This window comes from Bombina bombina, chromosome 8, assembly GCF_027579735.1.
Source record: "Bombina bombina isolate aBomBom1 chromosome 8, aBomBom1.pri, whole genome shotgun sequence".
In the NCBI taxonomy this organism is placed as follows: domain Eukaryota; kingdom Metazoa; phylum Chordata; class Amphibia; order Anura; family Bombinatoridae; genus Bombina; species Bombina bombina.
In genome coordinates this window covers 37,407,129-37,429,212 of record NC_069506.1, presented here as the reverse complement: position 1 = coordinate 37,429,212, position 22,084 = coordinate 37,407,129, and the positions used below count along the sequence as shown (strand labels likewise).

At 42.9% G+C, this 22,084-nt stretch overlaps 1 protein-coding gene across 1 annotated transcript in view; it reads right to left on the bottom strand.

Annotated features, from left to right (window-relative positions):
- Positions 1 to 372: 372 nt before the first annotated feature.
- The window catches only part of VWA5B1 (von Willebrand factor A domain containing 5B1), a 264,188-nt gene continuing 242,476 nt past the window's right edge, over positions 373 to 22,084 (bottom strand). The window contains exons 16-21 of the mRNA XM_053689852.1: positions 11,141 to 11,278; positions 10,749 to 10,877; positions 8,230 to 8,304; positions 5,718 to 5,787; positions 5,520 to 5,637; positions 373 to 1,095 (exon numbers count right to left, since the gene is read on the bottom strand). Coding sequence (XP_053545827.1) covers positions 373 to 1,095; positions 5,520 to 5,637; positions 5,718 to 5,787; positions 8,230 to 8,304; positions 10,749 to 10,877; positions 11,141 to 11,278 — 1,253 coding nt within the window. The remainder of the gene's footprint in view (positions 1,096 to 5,519; positions 5,638 to 5,717; positions 5,788 to 8,229; positions 8,305 to 10,748; positions 10,878 to 11,140; positions 11,279 to 22,084) is intronic.

The window sequence follows — 22,084 nt, the reverse complement described above, 5'->3', positions numbered from 1 at the left end:
TCATACAGCTTAGTAAACATGGCACAAGTGGTGAGAACAGTGAAATAGCTGCTACTTACTACTCATTTCAGAACATTAGATAGTTATTATCCTGGTTCTCTCTTATCTCTAAAGTTAGTATTCACCACACTGAGACAGGACAGCATAGACACAAAGCAGTTATAAGGGATAACAGTATTTGGTGCCCGATACAGATAAAGAGACTCTCCGGTTAGGAGAACGACATACAGTTGACAGCACCTTGCCACAGCCACATGGGCATCCAAAGGCCACATGCAGAAACACTAGCTCACAGTCCAACAGGTGAAACAACAGCTTATCATGCCCATCGCACTGATACCTCACACATATTTAGCCTATTCTGTTATCACCCTACATGCTGTTGGGATTATAGCACAAGACATTGAACTGCAGGTTCTCATCCCAGTGTCGAAGCAACACAAAGAGCTGCTGAGCAGCCGACTTCACTGCAGCCAGGCTGCGGCCCTCTGGAATCTTCTGATTACCCAACCACCTATCTGCTTTGGATGCTAAAAGCTCCCATTCAATGAAATAAGCAGCTGAATTATTCTCCATCCATGCCAGAGCCACTGCTGTGGCCCACACCATACTTTCTGGTTGTGATCTGCGCTGTTCCTCTATGCTTTCTATCCAAGACTGAACCTCAATGCTATCTGACTCTGATCCCAACCCACTATCTGTATTAGAGGAGGAAGAGTCCTGAACATTCTCTGGAGAAGAGAAACGACGAAGAGGTAAGACAGGGAGGGACAGTTCATTCTCTGTCCTGGAAGACAGTGTTGGACTTTCCATTACACTTGTTGATAGGTGTCGGGTTCGCGTTTGGTGGCAGACGTCTTCACCAAAGCCATTTAATGTACTATGAGAGTCAGCATCTGGCGCCAGTAGCAGCCCAGTGTTGGCAGATAGGCTGGTCTCCTTCTTAGAAGGTGAAGAGCTATGAGACATTGGGCTTAGAGCGGCACGGTGGCTGCTAAATGGGGAAGTCCACTTCAGTTTTTCCAGTGGAATGTTGGTGGCATCTGCAAAGGCTTGATTTAGCAAGTACCCACCACAGGCCAACTGCAGCGACACCTGCATGATGGAAACATAGTATCAGTTTTTGTACCATAATTCTGATTAGATGAATATGTACACACTGTATCTAAAGCTCCCCTATAATTGAGTTATATACATTCAGATTTGTATTAAAAAAGTATTTTTATAGAAATTCAAAGAGAAAGTTTAAAAGAGTAAAGGAAAGACCATGTTCAAATAAGGTATAGTTTAGAAGGATAATTATTCAGAGATTGGTAACAAAGAGAAATATAATGAAACACAGAGAGAGAGAGAAGCAAGGAAGGGGAAGTGAATGAATTGAGAGAGAAGTGGGTGTGTATACAAGGTGGATAAAAGGGAAACTAGTATAGGGATAGAAAAGAGGGAAAGAGTGTGAGAGAGTTAGGTGAGAGGAAGTTGAAGTAGGGAGAGAGGGTACAGAGGGAAGGTAATATTGGGTAAGGGAGAGTGAGGTGATAAAGGGAGAGAGTCTTGGAGGGACATGAGAGGGAAGGCAAGAGTGGAGAAGATAAAGTCAGGGTGGTAGAGGAGAGAGTCAAGAAATGGTGGGGAAAATGGGGGGTCAGTAGGGAAAAAGAACAGAGGCATTGTCAGGAACCATTTATGGTGGGCACTTTAAGTCTAAGGGGACAAATTATCAAGGGCAGAATAAGAAGCCGGAAACAGCAGTTAAGAAGCAATGGAATTTGAAAAGAAACCAATGGCACTACTATAGTGTGAGACCTAAATTCCTACAATTCTTCAATAGTTTGTCAGGATGCGGGTGCTGTGTATAAGAACGTTTTTGTAGCAAAGAAAGAAAGAAAGTATACACTTGTAGCACTCCTAGGTCTAAAGGTAAATTTAATCTAACTGAATGACACAAATTATTCCATAAGGAATAAGTGAAAGGGGGAGAAAACAAATTACAAATTAAAATATAACTTTTATTGGGTTAAATTTAAAATAGGAATGAACTTAAAATCATACTTAGGCACCGATTGTGTATGATTGGTGCAAACAAATTATTACAGGTTAAGATTGTTGCTCCTGGTACTTCTGTGTTAATTGTAGGCTGGAGTGGGAACTGCTATATACTTGTATCTTGGAGATGTGATGCACCACACGTTCTGTATAAGAAGTTCACAAGTCCAATATGAGAATTGAGTACACAACGTTATATTTTTTGTCAATGTCTCCAAAGTGATATATCTTTATATGCAAAACTTAGTGTAAGTGAAACATTGGGTATATAATTTTTTTATGCTTATATTCAGCTAAAATTATCTACACCACTTATTACTTGAATTCTAAGTATATTTCAAGGTGGGACAAGTTTATATAATGTTTTTCGTCAACAATTATAAACAGTATCACTGCTTATCCAAAGTAACTAAACTTCTGTACTAGCAATTACCTACTAAAGGATTACATTACTGTGCCAGCACAGTACATTAACACATAGTTGAATCTGAGCGTTCATTATTTCAAGTGAAATGTTTGCTGACTACAGTAATTTGCGGTAGCCTAAGGCTGTCTAAAAACACAGGAGCTCCTAGGACTCCTCACCATTGCCCTATCGTCCCTAACATGTTTCGCAACTTAACATTGCTTTTTCAAAGGTCATGTTCTGGCAAGCACAAAACAGTGACACTTACCATAATAAAATTGAGTTATCCACGGAGCCACTCAGCACATACAGCTTAAGTGCATATAATAAAGAACGCAATCCTTGCAATTAGAGTCTGAGTATATCTAATATCAGCGGTTTACACACAACCGCAGAGGAATTTAACATTATATTGTCTATTCAGTTGAATAACGATATACATTGTTTCAATAAATGAGAAATTGTATCACAATAAAGTTCAATCACCTATATACACTATAAGAGCGCTCACGAATGACAGTTTTTGAATTCCGGAGCGAATAGCTTACACTTTAATCCTTCAGTAGGTAATTGCTAGTACAGAAGTTTAGTTACTTTGGATAAGCAGTGATACTGTTTATAATTGTTGACGAAAAACGTTATATAAACTTGTCCCACCTTGAAATATACTTAGAATTCAAGTAATAAGTGGTGTAGATAATTTTAGCTGAATATAAGCATAAAAAAATTATATACCCAATGTTCCACTTACACTAAGTTTTGCATATAAAGATATATCACTTTGGAGACATTGACAAAAAATATAACGTTGTGTACTCAATTCTCATATTGGACTTGTGAACTTCTTATACAGAACGTGTGGTGCATCACATCTCCAAGATACAAGTATATAGCAGTTCCCACTCCAGCCTACAATTAACACAGAAGTACCAGGAGCAACAATCTTAACCTGTAATAATTTGTTTGCACCAATCATACACAATCGGTGCCTAAGTGTGATTTTAAGTTCATTCCTATTTTAAATTTAACCCAATAAAAGTTATATTTTAATTTGTAATTTGTTTTCTCCCCCTTTCACTTATTCCTTATGGAATAATTTGTGTCATTCAGTTAGATTAAATTTACCTTTAGACCTAGGAGTGCTACAAGTGTATACTTTCTTTCTTTCTTTGCTACAAAAGCAGTTAAGAAGCAGCGGTCTTAAGACTGCTGCTCCTTAACTGGTCCGCCGCCTCTGAGCAGAGGACAGCAATCAACCCAATCAAATGCGATCGGGTTGATTGATACCTCCTGCTAGCGACCGATTGGCTGTGAATCTGCAGGGGCAGCATTGCATAAGCAGTTTACAAGAACTGCTTGTGCAATGCTAAACGCTGACAGCGTATGCCGTCGGCATTCAGTGATGTCTGCCAGACATGATTCACTGAGCTGATCGTGTCGGACAGACCGATGATAAATCGACCCTTTAGAGTAAAAGTGAAGAAGTGAAGAGAGGTTAGGAAGGGAGATAGAGAGGTGTGAAGAAGTGAAGAGAGGTTAGGAAGGGAGATAGAGAGGTGTGAAGAAGTGAAGAGAGGTTGGGAAGGGAGACAGAGAGGTGTGAAGAAGTGAAGAGAGGTTGGGAAGGGAAACAGAGAGGTGTGAAGAAGTGAAGAGAGGTTAGGAAGGGGATAGAGAGGTGTGAAGAAGTGAAGAGAGGTTGGGAAGAGAGACAGAGAGGTGTGAAGAAGTGAAGAGAGGTTGGGAAGGGAGACAGAGAGGTGTGAAGAAGTGAAGAGAGGTTGGGAAGGGAGACAGAGAGGTGTGAAGAAGTGAAGAGAGGTTGGGAAGGGAGACAGAGAGGTGTGAAGAAGTGAAGAGAGGTTAGGAAGAGAGACAGAGAGGTGTGAAGAAGTGAGGAGAGGTTGGGAAGGGAGACAGAGAGGTGTGAAGAAGTGAAGAGAGGTTGGGAAGGGAGACAGAGAGGTGTGAAGAAGTGAAGAGAGGTTGGGAAGGGAGACAGAGAGGTGTGAAGAAGAGAAGAGAGGTTGGGAAGGGAGACAGAGAGGTGTGAAGAAGTGAAGAGAGGTTGGGAAGGGAGACAGAGAGGTGTGAAGGAGTGAAGAGAGGTTGGGAAGGGAAACAGAGAGGTGTGAAGAAGTGAAGAGAGGTTGGGAAGGGAGACAGAGAGGTGTGAAGAAGTGAAGAGAGGTTGGGAAGGGAGACAGAGAGGTGTGAAGAAGTGAAGAGAGGTTGGGAAGGGAGACAGAGAGGTGTGAAGAAGTGAAGAGAGGTTGGGAAGGGAGATAGAGAGGTGTGAAGAAGTGAAGAGAGGTTGAGAAGGGAAACAGAGAGGTGTGAAGAAGTGAAGAGAGGTTGGGAAGGGAGACAGAGAGGTGTGAAGAAGTGAAGAGAGGTTGGGAAGGGAGACAGAGAGGTGTGAAGAGAGGTTGGGAAGGGAGACTGAGAGGTGTGAAGAAGTGAAGAGAGGTTAGGAAGGGAGACAGAGAGGTGTGAAGAAGTGAAGAGAGGTTGGGAAGGGAGACAGAGAGGTGTGAAGAAGTGAAGAGAGGTTGGGAAGGGAGACAGAGAGGTGTGAAGAAGTGAAGAGAGGTTGGGAAGGGAGACAGAGAGGTGTGAAGAAGTGAAGAGAGGTTGGGAAGGGAGACAGAGAGGTGTGAAGAAGTGAAGAGAGGTTGGGAAGGGAGACAGAGAGGTGTGAAGAAGTGAAGAGAGGTTGGGAAGGGAGACAGAGAGGTGTGAAGAAGTGAAGAGAGGTTGGGAAGGGAGACAGAGAGGTGTGAAGAAGTGAAGAGAGGTTGGGAAGGGAGACAGAGAGGTGTGAAGAAGTGAAGAGAGGTTGGGAAGGGAAACAGAGAGGTGTGAAAAAGTGAAGAGAGGTTGGGAAGGGAGACAGAGAGGTGGGTAGACGTGGAGAGAGGTGGGAAAAGGAGAAAGAGGTGGGAAAAAGTGGGGAGAGGTGGGGAATCCTACACAAACTTGAGACACTAGTAATATGTTTTAAACACTGTATGCTGGAGACTCTGTACAACATCTCAGCTGACAGAAGCAAGTATTGGTCTCCACCTACCACTGGCAGATAGTCTATATTCTTCTCGTTGTCACTTTCTTCACTGCCTTTCCCTGGAGACTTAATCATAAATCCTTTTGCAGCTCTAGTTAAAAGTCGTGTTTTGTTTAAGCTCAACCTACAGACACATCAATGAGAAATAAAAATCTTTGCAGATCCTTAATTGAGCCATTTGTTATGTACGCCAGCTCCACTTACCTGGCAGCAAAAAGACTTTCTATGGACCTCTGAGAGTGTGAAGAAGAGACAGAGGGACTACGCTGAGGAGCTGCAAGAACCAAGCATGACAATTAATTGTATCCTCTACAGTTAGCTAGTTTATCTTTGAAATGAATAAATCTTGTTTGCAAATAGGTTCTGTAAAACCTTTATTTAACATAAATAAATATTCTTTTTTTTTATAGTGCTTTATTGGAATCAACAAGAAGATACAAAAATATTAAGAAAAAAAAATGAAAGAAACAGATACACGAATATTCCATAATAAAAAAATAAACATTACATTGATGTCCCGGAGTAACATGTTTCCTAAAATGTCCCTAATCTTGTCTTTAGCATCATAACTTTACATCAGTATTAAATACACTTTTGTTTGCACTTGATTGCAGTGAATCATCATAATCCACATTTTTTATTTGTGAGTTTATTCCTAGTTGCATCTCCTATATAGTCAAAGATTCTACAGCCAAGGCAAGTGAATTAAAGGGACAGTCTACACCAGAATTTGTATTGTTTAAAAAGATAGATAATCCCTTTATTACCCATTACCCAGTTTTGCATAACCAACACAGTTATATTAATACACGTTTACCTCGTTGATTACCTTGTTTCTAAGCTTCTGCAGACTGCCCTCTTATTTCAGTTCTTTTGACAGACAGGCATTTTAGTCAATCAGTGCTGACTCCTTGGTAACTCCACAGGCATGAGCACAATGTTATATATATATGGCAAAACATGAACTAATGCCCTCTAGTTGTGAAAAGCTGTCATATGTATTCAGATAAGAGGCGGTCTTCAAGGGTTAAGAAATTAGCATATGAGCCTACTTAGGTTTCAACTAAGAATACCACCAAGAGAACAAAGCAAAATTGATGATAAAAGTAAATTGGAAAGTTGTTTAAAATGCCCTATATGAATCATGAAAGTTTATTTTTGACTAGACTGTTCCTTTAATTCATTCATATCAATGGCCATATTTTAATGCATCAGAATTCAAGTGAGAGGTACCTTTTAGCAGGATTTTTAAATTCAATGCCATTCTGATCTATTAGAAGAGTGATGTGAAAACTCTTTTGAAAAGCTTCTTGGTTCCTTTCTTTTTTTGTGTGTCTAACTTAATTTTCCTGTTTTATCGTTTACCAATTTGAAAGGTTTCACTACTTCAAAACTTGGCTTTTGTAAAGAATTTGTAAGAACATGTAATTTTAAGACTGTTGACCCTTCACTTCTGTGTGTGTAACCTCCACTAAAGAGGTACCACTCAGGAGCTGCAGAACACTTCAGGTCCCGAGCTTAAAGGGCCACTGTAAGTAAATATTTTCTATGCCTGTTACTAACTAACTACCCCAAATACCCTTTTTATCAATAGCATTTCATTAACATATCTCTACCGTATATCAGAAATCTTGTCTGCAAATGTAATTGTTTTCCAAACCCACTCCTTGGGTATACTTTGCTCTGTACCAATCCGTTTACAATACCTAGGTTTCAAAATGGCGCTTTAAACACAATTTCATTGGTTTAAGTATTTTGAACACACAGTGCTGAAAATAGTGGGCAGGATAACGTGACATCATCGGGGAATAAAATATATAACTTTTATAACGTTATGAAACTTCGTTTTGGAGAAAATATAGGTCAGTAAGTTTTAATTGATGTTTATTAACTTTAATATGTTAGTTGTTTGGCTTAAAAATTATAACAGAAAGTAATCCTTTAAATTGTAGCAGATCCAATCAGCAGTGATAGTTGCACAACTGAGCTGTGTAACTAGCGCTGGTGACTGAATCAACAACTTTTTTCGCTCAGGACCAGGAGTCCTCTGCGGTACTTCTAATGTGTGTTTAACCCTTTTGCAGGCTTGTCATTTTTTTACTATTATAGAACAGAACAATGTTAGCTGCCAAGCCAACACATTTCTTACAATAAGGGACAGTAAGCACTTTTGGATTGTGATATAACATTTAATTATGTGTATTAAAAACCTTTGAAATAAACTTGGATGATTTATTTGACCCCTTTTCCTGTAATTTAAGTCTTTAAATAAAGTTTAAAATTCTGAGAACTGGATGCACGCATGGTAGGTTTTTCATAAGCCTAACTGTGCTACATAGCAAACCTTAAGTGGTTTAATCAGAGATAGTAAGATAATAAAATACCAGGCAATTGAGATTATGCTAACACAATTACAGTGGCTATTTTTATCTACTCCTATAACAAGTCCAGATTTCATTCCTCCAAATAAGGCAAGTGGTGTGTGGAGGTTAACTACTGAAAAAAACTACTGCAGCAAACAAGACATTGATGTATTCAAAACATTTGCAAATAATTTAATATGTTCTAAGACTGAGGAGAAATATTGGAATTACAAGGTGTTTACTGTCCCTCCAAGGAAGACAAGGAGCAATGTTTTTGAGATGTGTTGTTATTTGCAGCAATAAAATAAACCTGAAAGATCATTTGCTTGCACCCTCTTTACAATACTACCAACCTTGGGGAAAACTGCACCTTTCCCATCCAGAAGAGACAGGAGTAGTACAAGGAGATACTGCATTTTCATCAACATCTGCAAAAAGATGATACATTAGAAATGTTTCACATCTTTCATTCAAAACTTTCATTTCTAAATTCTACCAACCCAAGCTTCCTAATTTCCCCCTACCCGACCTTCCTAAACTCTCCCTTACCCAAACTTCATAATTTCTCTCTAACCAACCTTCCTAAATTTTCTCTACCCAAACTTCCAAAATTCTCCTTACCCAACCTTCCTAAATTCTCCCTACCCAAGCTATCTAATTTCTCCCTACCCAACCTTTCTAAATTCTTCCTACACAAGCTTTCTAATTTCTCCCTACACAAGCTTCCTAAATTCTCCCTACCCAAGCTTTCTAAATTCTCCCTACCCAACCTTCCTAAATTCTCCCTATCCAAGCTTCCTAATGTCTGCCTTCCCAACTTTCCTAAATTCTCTCTATCCAAACTTCCTAAATTCTCTCTACCCAACCTTCCTAAATTCTCCCTACCCAAAGATTCCTACATTCTGCCTACCCAAGATTCCTAAATTATCCCTACTCAAACTTCCTAACTTCTCCCTTCCCAACCTTCCTAAATTCTCCCTCCACAAGCTTCCTAACTCTCCTTAACCAAGATACCTAATTTCTCCCTACCAACTTCCTAATTTCTCCCTACCAACTTCCTAATTTCTCCCTACCCAAGCTTCCTAATTTCTCCCTACCTAAACTTTCTAATTTCTCTCTACCCAAGCTTCCTAATTGTCCCCTACCATATTTCCTAAATTTTCCCTAACAAGTTTTTAAATATCTCCCTACCCAAGCTTCCTAAATTCTCCCCAGCCAACCTTCCTAAATTCTCCCCAGCCAACCTTCCTAAATTCTCCCTACCAAACTTCCTAAAATCTCCCTACCCAAGCATCATAAATTCTCCCTACCCGAGCTTCCTAATTTCTCCCTACTCAAGCTTCCTAAATTCTCCCTACCCAAGCTTCCTAAATTCTTCATTCCCAAGCTTCCTCAAATCTCCCTGCCCAAGCTTACTAACTTTTCCCTACCCAAGCTTCCTAAATTCTCTCTACCCAAGCTTCATAAATTATCCTTACCCAACCTTTCTAAATTCTCCCTACCCAAGCTTCCTAAATTCTCCCTTCCCAAGCTTACTAAGTTTTCCCTACCCAAGCTTCATAAATTATCCTTACCCGACCTTTCTAAATTGTCCTTTACCAAGCTTCCTAATTTCTCCCTAAACAAGATCCCTAAATTCTCCCTACCCAAGCTTCCTAAAATGTCCCTGCCCAAGCTTACTAAGTTCTCTCTACCCAAGCTTCCTAAAGTCTCCCTACCCAAGCTTCATAAATTATCCTTACCCAACCTTTCTAAATTCTCCCTAACCAAGCTTCCTAAATTTTTCCTAAACAAGATTCCTAAATTCTACCTACCCAAGCTTCCTAAAATCTCCCTGCCCAAGCTTACTAAGTTTTCCCTACCCAACCTTTAAATTCACCCTACCCAAGCTTCCTAAAGTCTCCATACCCAAGCTTCATAAATTATCCTTACCCAAGCTTTCTAAATTCTCCCTACCCAAGCTTCATAAATTCTCCCTACCAAGCTTCCTTAACATGCAAAATTGTACTAGTTTCATTAAGTTATATCTGGATCTGTACCATTATTCCTCTGTTGTTGTAAGTTATTATTTATCATTTATATCTGTGCTATCACGTATAATTATTATTGCAATTCTATCTCTGAGTTATGGCTGAAAACTATGGAAAAATATATGTTTTTATCAGATATTTCAAATTGATGCAATCTGACAGCCAGTGGTGTCACCAGGCATCTCATAAAGGAGAGGCACTCACATATGTACCTTCCAACAGTTCCAGGGGGACCACTAGATCCTCACATGTGTTTTATAGGCAGGATCACAATAGGATTGGTGGCACTAAGCCTGTCATGGGAAGATCTCTGAGCTATGGACAGGGTCATTGGGTGCCTAGGGTACGGCTAGGTGGAGATGGTGCATGTCCTGAGTATGGGAAAACTGTACACGGAGGGATGGCAGCAGTTAAGGGGGCACATGGGGGCTCCTATCCCTGGCCACCAATAAGAGCATACTGAGATTCAGGAACATGCATGTGTCTTAAGAACAATATGTATAACATTGTTGCAAACACTGCTGCCATATAATGATCAAGATGCTTGCACACTCCTTAGAGTTACTCAGTATGCTCTCATGAAAAGGAGCTAAGGTTCAACAAATGATACCAGGAGAAAAAGGTATATTTAATAATAAATACAAATTGTTACATTTTCTAAAAATTGTATGCTCTACCTAAATCATGAAAGTTTAACATTGACTTCAATGTCCCTTTAAGTTAGGTTCTTGCAAAGGATTATGAAATTTATAGTGAATAAAAGCCTTTAGAAACATAACAAGTAATGCACAAAAACTAAAGAAGAAGTTATCAGACCTGGATTTAACTCAAATGTATCTTACTGTAAAATCGTTCATCTGATGACTCCGATGCACAAGTTGACTGAGAACGTCCAAGGCCAATGGAAAACCCTCGTAGACGTCGGCTTCCTGAACTTAAACTCCGTTGTGAGCCCTGCTTGAGAGCAGCACCTAACGGGGAATGAGGGCATCCTCCTCAGTCAGGGGAGAGACCTCCGACAAAGACAGGGAGAGAAAGGACCAGACCAGAGACTCACAGTTAACAAGACGGAAGGATGAGGGACAGGAAACAGTGGGATTAAGGAATGGAACATAGTAAGCCAAATAATGGTGGGGGCTACAATTGGAGGGAGGTGATTACAAAGTGGTAGGCATAGGATTTAGGGGAAATGTTAAGACAACAGTTAGAAGATGAAGCAAGACTGCACCTTTACCTGTGTTCGCATATTCTACAATGCTGGGCAAGTAAGAATTGCTGCTTAGGTCTACAGGAACAAATGCGGTGTATTTGCTGATAACATTACATGCTTTGCTCGCATGTATAGCGTTCAACTGGAATCTGCGCCCCAAACCTGCAGAGGAAGGTTGGAATGTGTTCAGGAGTTTCCGATCCACAACATCTATGTTTAATTAAATAATTATATAAATAATCAGAGTGAAATCAATATTTATTATCTATCATCTATCTATCTATCTATCTATCTATCTATCTATCTATCTATCACATAGGTCTGTATCTAGTAATGGGATAGATTGAGAACTAACTGCAAGGATCTAGTTTGTTAAATCTATATAAATGCATAGGCCCCTATTTACTAAAGTACTTGCGGACCTGATCCGACACTGCGGATCAGGTCCGCAAGACCTCGCTGAATGCCGAGAGCAATTTGCTCTCCGTATTCAGCATTGCACCAACAGCTCACAAGAGCTGCTGGTGCTACGCCGCCCCCTGCAGACTCGCGGCCAATCGGCTGTCAGCAGGGAGCTGTCAATCAACCCGATCGTACTTGATCGGGTTGATTTCTGGCGATTCCTGTCCGCCTGCTCAGAGCAGGCGGACAGCCTTATGGAGCAGCGGTCTTTGTGACCGCTACTTCATAACTGCTGTTTCTTGCGAGTCTGAAGATTCGCCAGAAACCCGGGCCGTGAAGCTCCTTTCGGAGCTTGATAGATAGGCCCCATAGCCTTAATTAAAGGGACAGTCAACACCAGAATTTTTGTTGTTTAAAAAGAAAGATAATCCCTTTATTATTCCCCAGCTTTGCATAACCAACACTGTTATAGAAATATACTTTTTACTTCTGTAATTACCTTGTATCTAAGCCTCTGCAGACTGCCCCCTTAGTTTAGTTCTTTTGACAGACTTGCATTTTAGTCAATCAGTGCTCACTCCAGGGTAACTTCACGTGCATGAGCTCAATGTTATTTATATGAAACACATGAACTAATGCACTCTAGTGGTCAAAATGCATTGAGCTTAGAGGCAGTCTTCAAGGTCTAAGAAATTAGCATATGTACCTCCTAGGTTTAGCTTTCAACTAAGAATACCAAGAGAACAAAGCAAAATTGGTGATAAAAGTAAATTGGAAAGTTGTTTAAAATTACATTTCCTATTTAAATGATGAAAGTTTTTTTTTTACTTGACTGCCCCTTTAACTTTCAGGAGAATTATATATATATATATAACACCTGTCAAATAGACATGTATTTAGCTGCTGCTAGGGGCCAGGTATAATATGAGGGCTTTGATTAGTCATGGTTATGAAGGCTCTAGTATATTATGGTTATGGGGGCTGGGGTTAGTCATAGGAGAGAAAAATACAAAACCACTGAGTCCCTTGGTAAATTCAATCCTTAGGTTTATTCAATCTGAACCATAGGATACAAAGGTGTGCTCCCTATTATCTCTTAGTCATAGAAGGGCTGAGGTAAATCATGGCTATGAGAGCTGTTGTTAGTCATGGGTGGGAGTGCTGAGGTACATTAAGATTACGAGGGCTGGGGTTAGTCATAGTAAGGAGGGCTGAGGCTAGTCATAGTTAAAATGGCTGCGGTAAGCCATGGTTAGGAGGGCTGGAGGTAGCTTTGGTTAGTAGAGCTGGGGTTAGTTATGTTTAGAAGAGCTGGGGTTAGTCAATATTTGGAGGCCTGAAGTTAGTCATATTTATGAAGGCTTGGGTTAGTTAAGATTTGGAGGGCTGCGGTTTAGCCAAGGTTAGGAGAGTTGAAGTTCATTATGGTTATGGCTAGGAGTAATCATGATTGGGGGTGGGGTTAGTCATGGATAGAATGGCTGAGGTTAGTCATGGTTAGGAGGGCTGAGGTTAGTTATGGTAAGGAGGGCTTAGGTTAGTAATGGTTAAGAGGGCTGAGGTTAGTCATGGTTAGGAGGGCTGAGGTTAGTCATGGTTAGGAAGGCTGAGGTTAGTCATGGTTAGGAGGGCTGAGGTTAGTCATGGTTAGGAGGGCTGAGGTTAGTCATGGTTAGGAGGGCTGAGGTTAGTCATGGTTAGGACGGCTGAGGTTAGTCATGGTTAGGACGGCTGAGGTTAGTCATGGTTAGGAGGGCTGAAGTTAGCCAAGGTTAAGGGATAGGGGTTAGTCACAGTTAAAGTAAACTTGTAATAGGAGGGTCTTGTGTGAAGATACTGCAGTGTAGAGTGTTACAATTTGGGTTAACATTTAGTGGTGGAATTTGGGAGTTATATATATATATTTTATTGTGGGGTATATAGTATTGTAAGGGGTAATACAATTCTACCTCTGCAGAGTTACGTTTTGCACATCCCATACAAACTAGCATAAATAAGAAGCATAAAAGATTTTGCAAAAATGATAACCATAGCCTACTGGTTGATAGGGACATGTTCCTTTAATTGTAATTTTTTTATATTTCATCAGGCCAATCAAGATATATTATTTATTTACTGAGAGGTTCCTTCAACATACCTATTATTATGACAGGGTTTAGAAAGATCTTTGTACAGGATTTTTCTTTGTGTGAATGAATCATGCCTGGCACATGGTGTTCCTTACAAGCTCATCCAGAGATTGCACTCTGCTTTAAACTGTTACTGAACTCCTGCTACAATTCTCTTAGATATAGCGATTTTCTAAGCATCCAACCCTTGAACAGCAGGTGTCAAACATGTCAGCAGAAAGCTAATTTCTTTTATCAGGTTCCCAGTCCTGAGCTTGACGTCAATGCTAACATAAATCTTTCTCGAAATCCCTGATCTTCTCCTGGGCTAAAGCATTTTTTCTTTTGAAAAATGTTTTAATTTAGCTGTGAGAATAACAAGCTTTCAGTTTAGCAAGCAGATTATTTGTCTGTACAGAGTAAATCAGATGCAGCATTAACAAACTTGTTCTTTAAGTGTGAAAAAAAAAGAGAATTGAAAGTGATTGTAAAGTTTAATGAAATACTACCCAGTATCTAAAAATACTCTTAAAAACCGGGGGACTTTAATTCATTAAACTTTACAAAGACGCTTACAATTGCCTACCATTGCTTTATGGTAAAAATACCATACTGCTACTGTATTTAGCATATCGATGAGGAATCCGACTTCCTCCAATCATTGCGTGCCCCCTTTGGCGTCCAGCTTGTGAGGTACGCAACGATTGGAGGAAGCCGGATTCGTCATCGATCTGCTAAATACAGTAGGAGATGCAGGCAGAGTAACGGCAGCATTTTTTAAAAAAAAGCGTTGTTGTAAAGTTTAATTAATTAAAGTGCCCCTGTTTTTAAGATTATTTTTACATACTGGGCATTAGTGGTACATGCCTATCCTATAATATAAAAGGCCAAGGGCACTGTGTGTTTGTCCGAAGCTGTCATGCGCAGTAGAGACAACACAGGACAAACACACCTGGCCTTTGAGTCCCTAGCTGATCTGTGGCAGAAGTGGGCGTGACCGGCCATGAACATGGGCGTGGCCAACATGAAGGGGGCGTGACTGGACGTGAATGACCATGAAGGGGGCGTGGTCGGGTGTGAAGGGACGTGGCCGGGTGCGGTTGTGCGATAGAGGGGAGCGAGCTAGAAAGGGGAGCGAGATAGAGAAGAGAGAGAGAGGGGGAGAGAGAGAGAGGGGGAGAGAGAGAGAGGGGGAGAGAGAGAGGGGGGGAGTTAGAGAGGGGAGGGGGAGAGAGACGAGGGGGGGGATAGAGAGAGGGGGGGATAGAGAGAGGGGGGGATAGAGAGAGGGTGGATAGAGAGAGGGGGGAGGGAGAGGGGGGGGAGAGAGAGAGGGGGGAGAGAGGGGGGGAGAGAGAGAGGAGGGGGAGAGAGAGAGAGGGGGAGAGAGAGAGGGGGAGAGAGGGGTGGGGGAGAGAGAGGGGGGGAGAGAGAGAGCGCAAAAGAGAGGGGGGAGAGAGAGCGCAAAAGAGAGGGGGAGAGAGAGCGCAAAAGAGAGGGGGAGAGAGAGCGCAAAAGAGAGGGGGGAGAGAGAGCTAAAGAGAGGGTGAGGGAGAGAGCGCAAAAGAGAGGGGGAGAGAGAGAGCAAAAGAGGGGGGAAAGAGAGCGCAAAAGAGAGGGGGGAGATAGAGAGAGAGCAAAAAAAGGGGGGAGAGAGAGCACAAAAGAGAGGGGGGAGAGAGCTCAAAAGAGAGGGGGGAGAGAGAGCGCAAAAGAGAGGGGGAGAGAGAGCGCAAAAGAGAGGGGGAGAGAGAGAGCAAAAGAGGGGGGAAAGAGAGCGCAAAAGAGAGGGGGGAGATAGAGAGAGAGCAAAAAAAGGGGGGAGAGAGAGCACAAAAGAGAGGGGGGAGAGAGCGCAAAAGAGAGGGGGAGAGAGCGCAAAAGAGAGGGGGAGAGAGAGCACAAAAGAGAGGGGGAGAGAGAGCGCAAAAGAGAGGGGGGATAGTGCGCAAAAGAGAGGGGGGGAAAGAGAGAGCGCAAAAGAGGGGGGGAGAGAGAGCGCAAAAGAGGGGGGAGAGAGAGAGCGCAAAAGAGAGGGGGGAAGAGCACAAAAGAGAGGGGGGAGAGAGCGCAAGAGAGAGGGGGGATAGAGAGAGGGGGGATAGAGAGAGAGGGGGGGAGAGAGAGGCGGGGAGAGAGAGAGGGGGAAGAGAGGGGAGGAGAGAGAGAGGGGGGAGAGAGAGAAAGAGGGGGGAGAGAGAGAGGGGGGGAGAGAGAGAGAGGGGGGAGAGAGAGAGGGGGGAGAGAGGGGTGGGGGAGAGAGAGGGGGAGAGAGAGAGCGCAAAATAGAGGGGGGAGAGAGAGCGCAAAAGAGATGGGAAGAGAGAGCGCAAAAGAGAGGGGGAGAGAGAGAGCGCAAAAGAGAGGGGGGAGAGAGAGCGCAAAAGAGAAGGGGGGGGAGAGAGAACGCAAAAGTGTGGGGGGAGAAAGATCGCAAAAGAGAGGTGGGGAAGAGCACAAAAGAGAGGAGGGAGAGAGCACAAAAGAGAGGGGGGAGAGAGCGTAAAAGAGAGGGGGGAGAGAGAGCGCAAAAGAGATGGGGGAGAGAGAGCGCAAAAGAGAGGGGAGAGAGAGCACAAAAAAGAGGGAGAGAGAGAGAGTGTAAAAGAGAGGGGGGAGAGAGAGCACAAAAGAGAGGGAAGAGAGAGAGGGGGAGAGAGCGCAAAAGAGATGGGGGAGAGAGAAAGCGCAAAAGAGATGGGGGAGAGAGAGCGCAAAAGAGAGGGGGAGAGAGAGAGCGCAAAAGAGAGGGGGGAGAGAGAGAGCAAAAGAGGGGGGAGAGAGAGCGCAAAAGAGAGGGGGGGAGAGAGAGAGCAAAAGAGGGGGGGAGAGAGAGAGCAAAAGAGGGGGGAGAGAGCACAAAAGAGAGGGGGAGAGAGCGCAAAAGAGAGGGGGAGAGAGAGCGCAAAAGAGAGGGGGAGAGAGAGCGCAAAAGAGAGGGGGGAGAGAGCACAAAAGAGAAGGGGAGAGAGCGCAAAAGAGAGGGGGAGAGAGAGCGCAAAAGAGAGGGGGAGAGAGAGCGCAAAAGAGGGGGGAGAGAGAGAGCGCAAAAGAGAGGGGGAAGAGCACAAAAGAGAGTGGGGAGAGAGAGCGCAAAAGAGAGGGGGGAGAGAGCGCAAAAGAGAGGGGTGGAGAGAGAGCGCAAAAGAGATGGGGGGAGAGAGAGCACAAAAGAGAGGGGGGAGAGAGAGCGCAAAAGAGAGGGGAGAAAGAGCACAAATGAGAAGGGGAGAGAGAGAGTGCAAAAGAGAGGGGGAGAGAGAGCGCAAAAGAGAGGGGGGAGAGAGAGCGCAAAAGAGAGGGGGAGAGAGCGCAAAAGAGAGGGGGGAGAGAGAGCACAAAAGAGGGGGGAGAGAGAGCGCAAAAGAGGGGGGAGAGAGAGAGCGCAAAAGAGAGGGGGAAGAGCACAAAAGAGAGGGGGGAGAGAGAGCGCAAAAGAGAGGGGGGAGAGAGCGCAAAAGAGAGGGGTGGAGAGAGAGCGCAAAAGAGATGGGGGGAGAGAGAGCACAAAAGAGAGGGGGGAGAGAGAGCGCAAAAGAGAGGGGAGAAAGAGCACAAATGAGAAGGGGAGAGAGAGAGTGCAAAAGAGAGGGGGAGAGAGAGCGCAAAAGAGAGGGGGGAGAGAGAGAGGGGGAGAGAGCGCAAAAGAGATGGGGAGAGAGAGTGCAAAAGAGAGGGGGAGAGAGAGAGCGCAAAAAAGAGGGGGAGAGAGAGAGAGCACAAAAGAGAGGGGGAGAGAGAGAGCGCAAAAGAGAGGGGGAGAGAGCGCAAAAGAGAGGGGGGAGAGAGAGAGCTAAAGAGAGGGTGAGGGAGAGAGCTCAAAAGAGAGAGGGAGAGAGAGAGGGGGAGAGAGCGCAAAAGAGATGGGGAGAGAGAGTGCAAAAGAGAGGGGGAGAGAGAGAGCGCAAAAAAGAGGGGGAGAGAGAGAGAGCACAAAGAGAGGGGGAGAGAGAGAGCGCAAAAGAGAGGGGGAGAGAGCGCAAAGAGAGGGGGGAGAGAGAGAGCTCAAAAGAGAGGGGGGAGAGAGAGCTCAAAAGAGAGAGGGAGAGAGAGAGGGGGAGAGAGCGCAAAAGAGATGGGGAGAGAGAGTGCAAAAGAGAGGGGGAGAGAGAGAGCGCAAAAAAGAGGGGGAGAGAGAGAGAGCACAAAAGAGAGGGGGAGAGAGAGAGCGCAAAAGAGAGGGGGAGAGAGCGCAAAAGAGAGGGGGGAGAGAGAGAGCTCAAAGAGAGGGGGGGAGAGAGAGCTCAAAAGAGAGAGGGAGAGAGAGAGAGAGAGCAAAAGAGAGGGGGGAGAGAGAGAGAGAGCAAAAGAGAGGGTGAGGGAGAGAGCGCAAGGGGTGGGTCCGCTGTACTGCAAAAATTACATTACAAGTACGAGGGGGGAGAGAGAGCGCAAAAGAGAGGGGGAGAGAGCGCAAAAGAGAGGGGGGAGAGAGAGCACAAAAGAGGGGGGAGAGAGAGCGCAAAAGAGGGGGGAGAGAGAGAGCGCAAAAGAGAGGGGGGAAGAGCACAAAAGAGAGGGGGGAGAGAGAGCGCAAAAGAGAGGGGGAGAGAGCGCAAAAGAGAGGGGGGAGAGAGAGCACAAAAGAGGGGGGAGAGAGAGCGCAAAAGAGGGGGGAGAGAGAGAGCGCAAAAGAGAGGGGGGAAGAGCACAAAAGAGAGGGGGAGAGAGAGCGCAAAAGAGAGGGGGGAGAGAGCGCAAAAGAGAGGGGTGGAGAGAGAGCGCAAAAGAGATGGGGGGAGAGAGAGCACAAAAGAGAGGGGGGAGAGAGAGCGCAAAAGAGAGGGGAGAAAGAGCACAAATGAGAAGGGGAGAGAGAGAGTGCAAAAGAGAGGGGGAGAGAGAGCGCAAAAGAGAGGGGGGAGAGAGAGAGGGGGAGAGAGCGCAAAAGAGATGGGGAGAAAGAGTGCAAAAGAGAGGGGGAGAGAGAGAGCGCAAAAAAGAGGGGGAGAGAGAGAGAGCACAAAAGAGAGGGGGAGAGAGAGAGCGCAAAAGAGAGGGGGAGAGAGAGAGCGCAAAAGAGAGGGGGAGAGAGAGAGCGCAAAAGAGAGGGGGAGAGAGAGAGCGCAAAAGAGAGGGGGAGAGAGCGCAAAAGAGAGGGGGGAGAGAGAGAGCTCAAAAGAGAGGGGGGGAGAGAGAGCTCAAAAGAGAGAGGGAGAGAGAGAGAGCAAAAGAGAGGGGGGAGAGAGAGAGAGAGCAAAAGAGAGGGTGAGGGAGAGAGCGCAAGGGGTGGGTCCGCTGTACTGCAAAAATTACATTACAAGTCTTGTCGGTATAGCTGTACCACAAGCCTTTTATCCTGTAAAGCAATGTCAGTCTCCCACACGTAAAAATTGTGTTTTTCATGGGACTTCCATAGCGCAGCCATTACGAATTTTTTTGGTGAGGCTAAAAAGCTTGTGTTACACCCTATACCGACAAGATCCGTTTTGCCATCTGAGAGCAGTAGTTTTACGCAACAAATCTGTTACATAAAACTCATAACTAAAGTGTCACAAAGTACACTAAACACCCATAAACTACATATTAACCACTAAACTGAGGCCCTCCCACATCGCAAGCACTATATTAAAGTTATTAACCCCTAATCTGCCGCTCCGGACATCGCCGCCACTAATAACATTTATTAACCCCTGTTCCGCCACTCCTTGACATCGTCACCACTATAATAAAGTTATTAACCCCTAAACCGCCACCCTCCAGCATTGCAAACACTATTTAAATATAATTAACCCCTAATCTGCCGTCTGCCCACATCCCCCCACTGTACTAAAGTTATTAAGCCCTACACCGCTGCCACTATAATAAACATGTTAACCCCTAAACCGCAAGCCCCCCACAACGAAATATACTAAATTAAACTATTAACCCGTAAACCGAAAGCCCCCCATATCGCAATAAACTAATTTAAACTAGTAACCCCTAAACCTAACACCCCCTAATTTTATATTAAAATTACAATTTCCCTATCTTAAATTAAATTAAAACTTACCTGTCAAATTAAAAAAACTAAGTTTAAACTAACAATTAAACTAATATAATTATTAAACCAAAATTAAACTAACTACCAATTAAATAAAACTAAAATACACATTAAAAAAAAACCTAACACTAAAAAAAATTAAAAAGTATCTAATTATAAAAAATAAAAAATACTAAATTACAAAACATAAACCCTAAATTACGAAAAATAACCAGCGAAATTATCAAAAATAAAAAAGAATTACACCTAATTGAATAGCCCTATAAAAATAAAAAAATAAACCCTAGCCTACAATAAACTACAAATAGCCCTTAAAAGGGTCTTTTGTAAGGCATTGCCCTAAGTTAAACAGCTCTTTTACCTATAAAATACAAAGACCCCCCCAACAGTAAAACCCCCCACCCAACCAACCCCCCAAAATAAAAAAACCTAGCTCTAACAAAAACCTAAGCTACCCATTGCCCTGAAAAGGGCATTTGTATGAGCATTGCCCTTAAAAGGGCATTTAGCGCTTTTGCATTGCCCTGAAAAGGGCATTTCGCTATTTTACGAAAAGCCCAAACCCTAAACTAAAAAAAAAAAAACACCCAAAAAAGTTTCAAAAATCCTAACACTAATCCCCAAAGATCTACTCACAGTTGCTGGAGTCCCGCTTCATCCCGGCGGCTCCATCATCATCCAGGCGGCAGGCGGCTCCATCTTCATCCAGACGGCATCTTCTATCTTCATCCCGGTGGCGTCTTCTATCTGATTTGATTTAAACAGCCAATAGAATTTCAGAAGCTCTCATCCTATTGGCTGTTTTGAAAAGCCAATAGGATTTCAGTAGCTCTCATCCGATTGGCTGATTTGAATTTGCAAAATCAAATCAGCCAATAGGAATGCAGGGGACACCATTTTGAATCTTGTCCCTTGCATTGAAGATTCAGTATACAGCGGCGAAGAGGATACTCCGTACCGGATGTCTTCAGAATAGACCAGCTCCGCGCCCCCGGGATGAAGATATAAGACACCGCCGGGATAAAGATACAAGATGCCGCCTGGATGAAGATGGGGCCGCCTGGATGAAGATGGAGTCCCTGGGATGAAGATCTTTCAGGCGGGACTTCAGCAACTGTGAGTGGATCTTCGTGGGTTAGTGTTAGGATTTTTTAAACTTTTTTGGGTGTTTTTTTTTTAGTTTAGGGTTTGGGCTTTTCGTAAAAAAGCTAAATGCCCTATTAAGGGCAACGCCCATACAAATGCCCTTTTCAGCGCAATGGGTAGCTTAGGTTTTCTTTTTGGTAAAAGAGCTGTTTAACTTAGGGCAATGCCCTACAAAAGGCCCTTTTAAGAGCTATTGGTAGTTTATTCTAGATTAGTTTTTTTTATTTTGGAGTGTTTTTTTTTTTAAATGGGTATTGGAATAGAAATAATTTGTATTATTTTTGATCATTTGTTTATTTTGTGTAATGTATTTTTTTCATTTTGGGGTGGGTTTTTATTTTTAGATTAGGGTTTGGGCATTTCATAAAAGAGCTAAATGCCATTTTAAGGGCAGGAAAAAGAGCTAAATTCCCCTTTAAGGGCAATACCCATACAAATGCCCTTTTCACTGCAATGGGTAGATTATATTTTACTTTATTTTTATTTTGTGGGTTTGGGGGGTGGGGGTTTGTATACTGTTAGGGGGTGTTTGTTTTGTTTTGTAGCAAAAGAGCTGTTAACTTTAAGGCAATGCCCTACAAAAAGCCCTTTTAAGGGCCCACAAAAGGCCCTTGGTAGTTTATTCTAGATTAGGCTTTTTTATTTTGGGGTGAGGTTTTTTATTAAAGAGTAATAGAATAGGAATATTTTTTATTGTTTTAGATAATTTCGTTTTTTATTTTTGTAATGTTAGGTTTTAGTGTAAGGCAGCTTAGGTTTTATTTCACAGGTAAGTTTGTATTTATTTTAACTAGGTAGTTAGTAAATAGTTAATAACTATTTACTAACTAGTCTACTTAGTTAAAATAAATACAAACTTACCTGTGAAATAAAAATAAAACCTTAGCTAGCTACAATATAACTATTAGTTATATTGTAGCTAGCTTAGGTTTTATTTCACAGGTAAGTATGTATTTAGTTTTAAATAGGAATTATTTAGTTAATAATTGTAAATTTAATTTAGCTCTATTTTACCTATGTTAAAGTTATGGGGGTTAGGGTTAGGTTTAGGGTTACGTTAGGGTTAGGTTTAGGGGTTAATATAGTTTTATTTAGGTTGTTGCAATGTGGGGGGCTGGCAGTTTAGGGGTTAATAGAATTATTTAGTGGTAGTGATGTGGGAGGCCTGAGGTTTAGGGGTTAATAACTTTATTTAGTGGCGGCGATGTCAGGGACCGGCGTAATAGAGGTTAATAGATTTATTATAGTGTGAGCAATTTTGGGGTGCAGGGGAATAGGGGTTAATAACTTTAGTATATTGGGAGCAGCAGATTAGGGGTTAATAGCTTT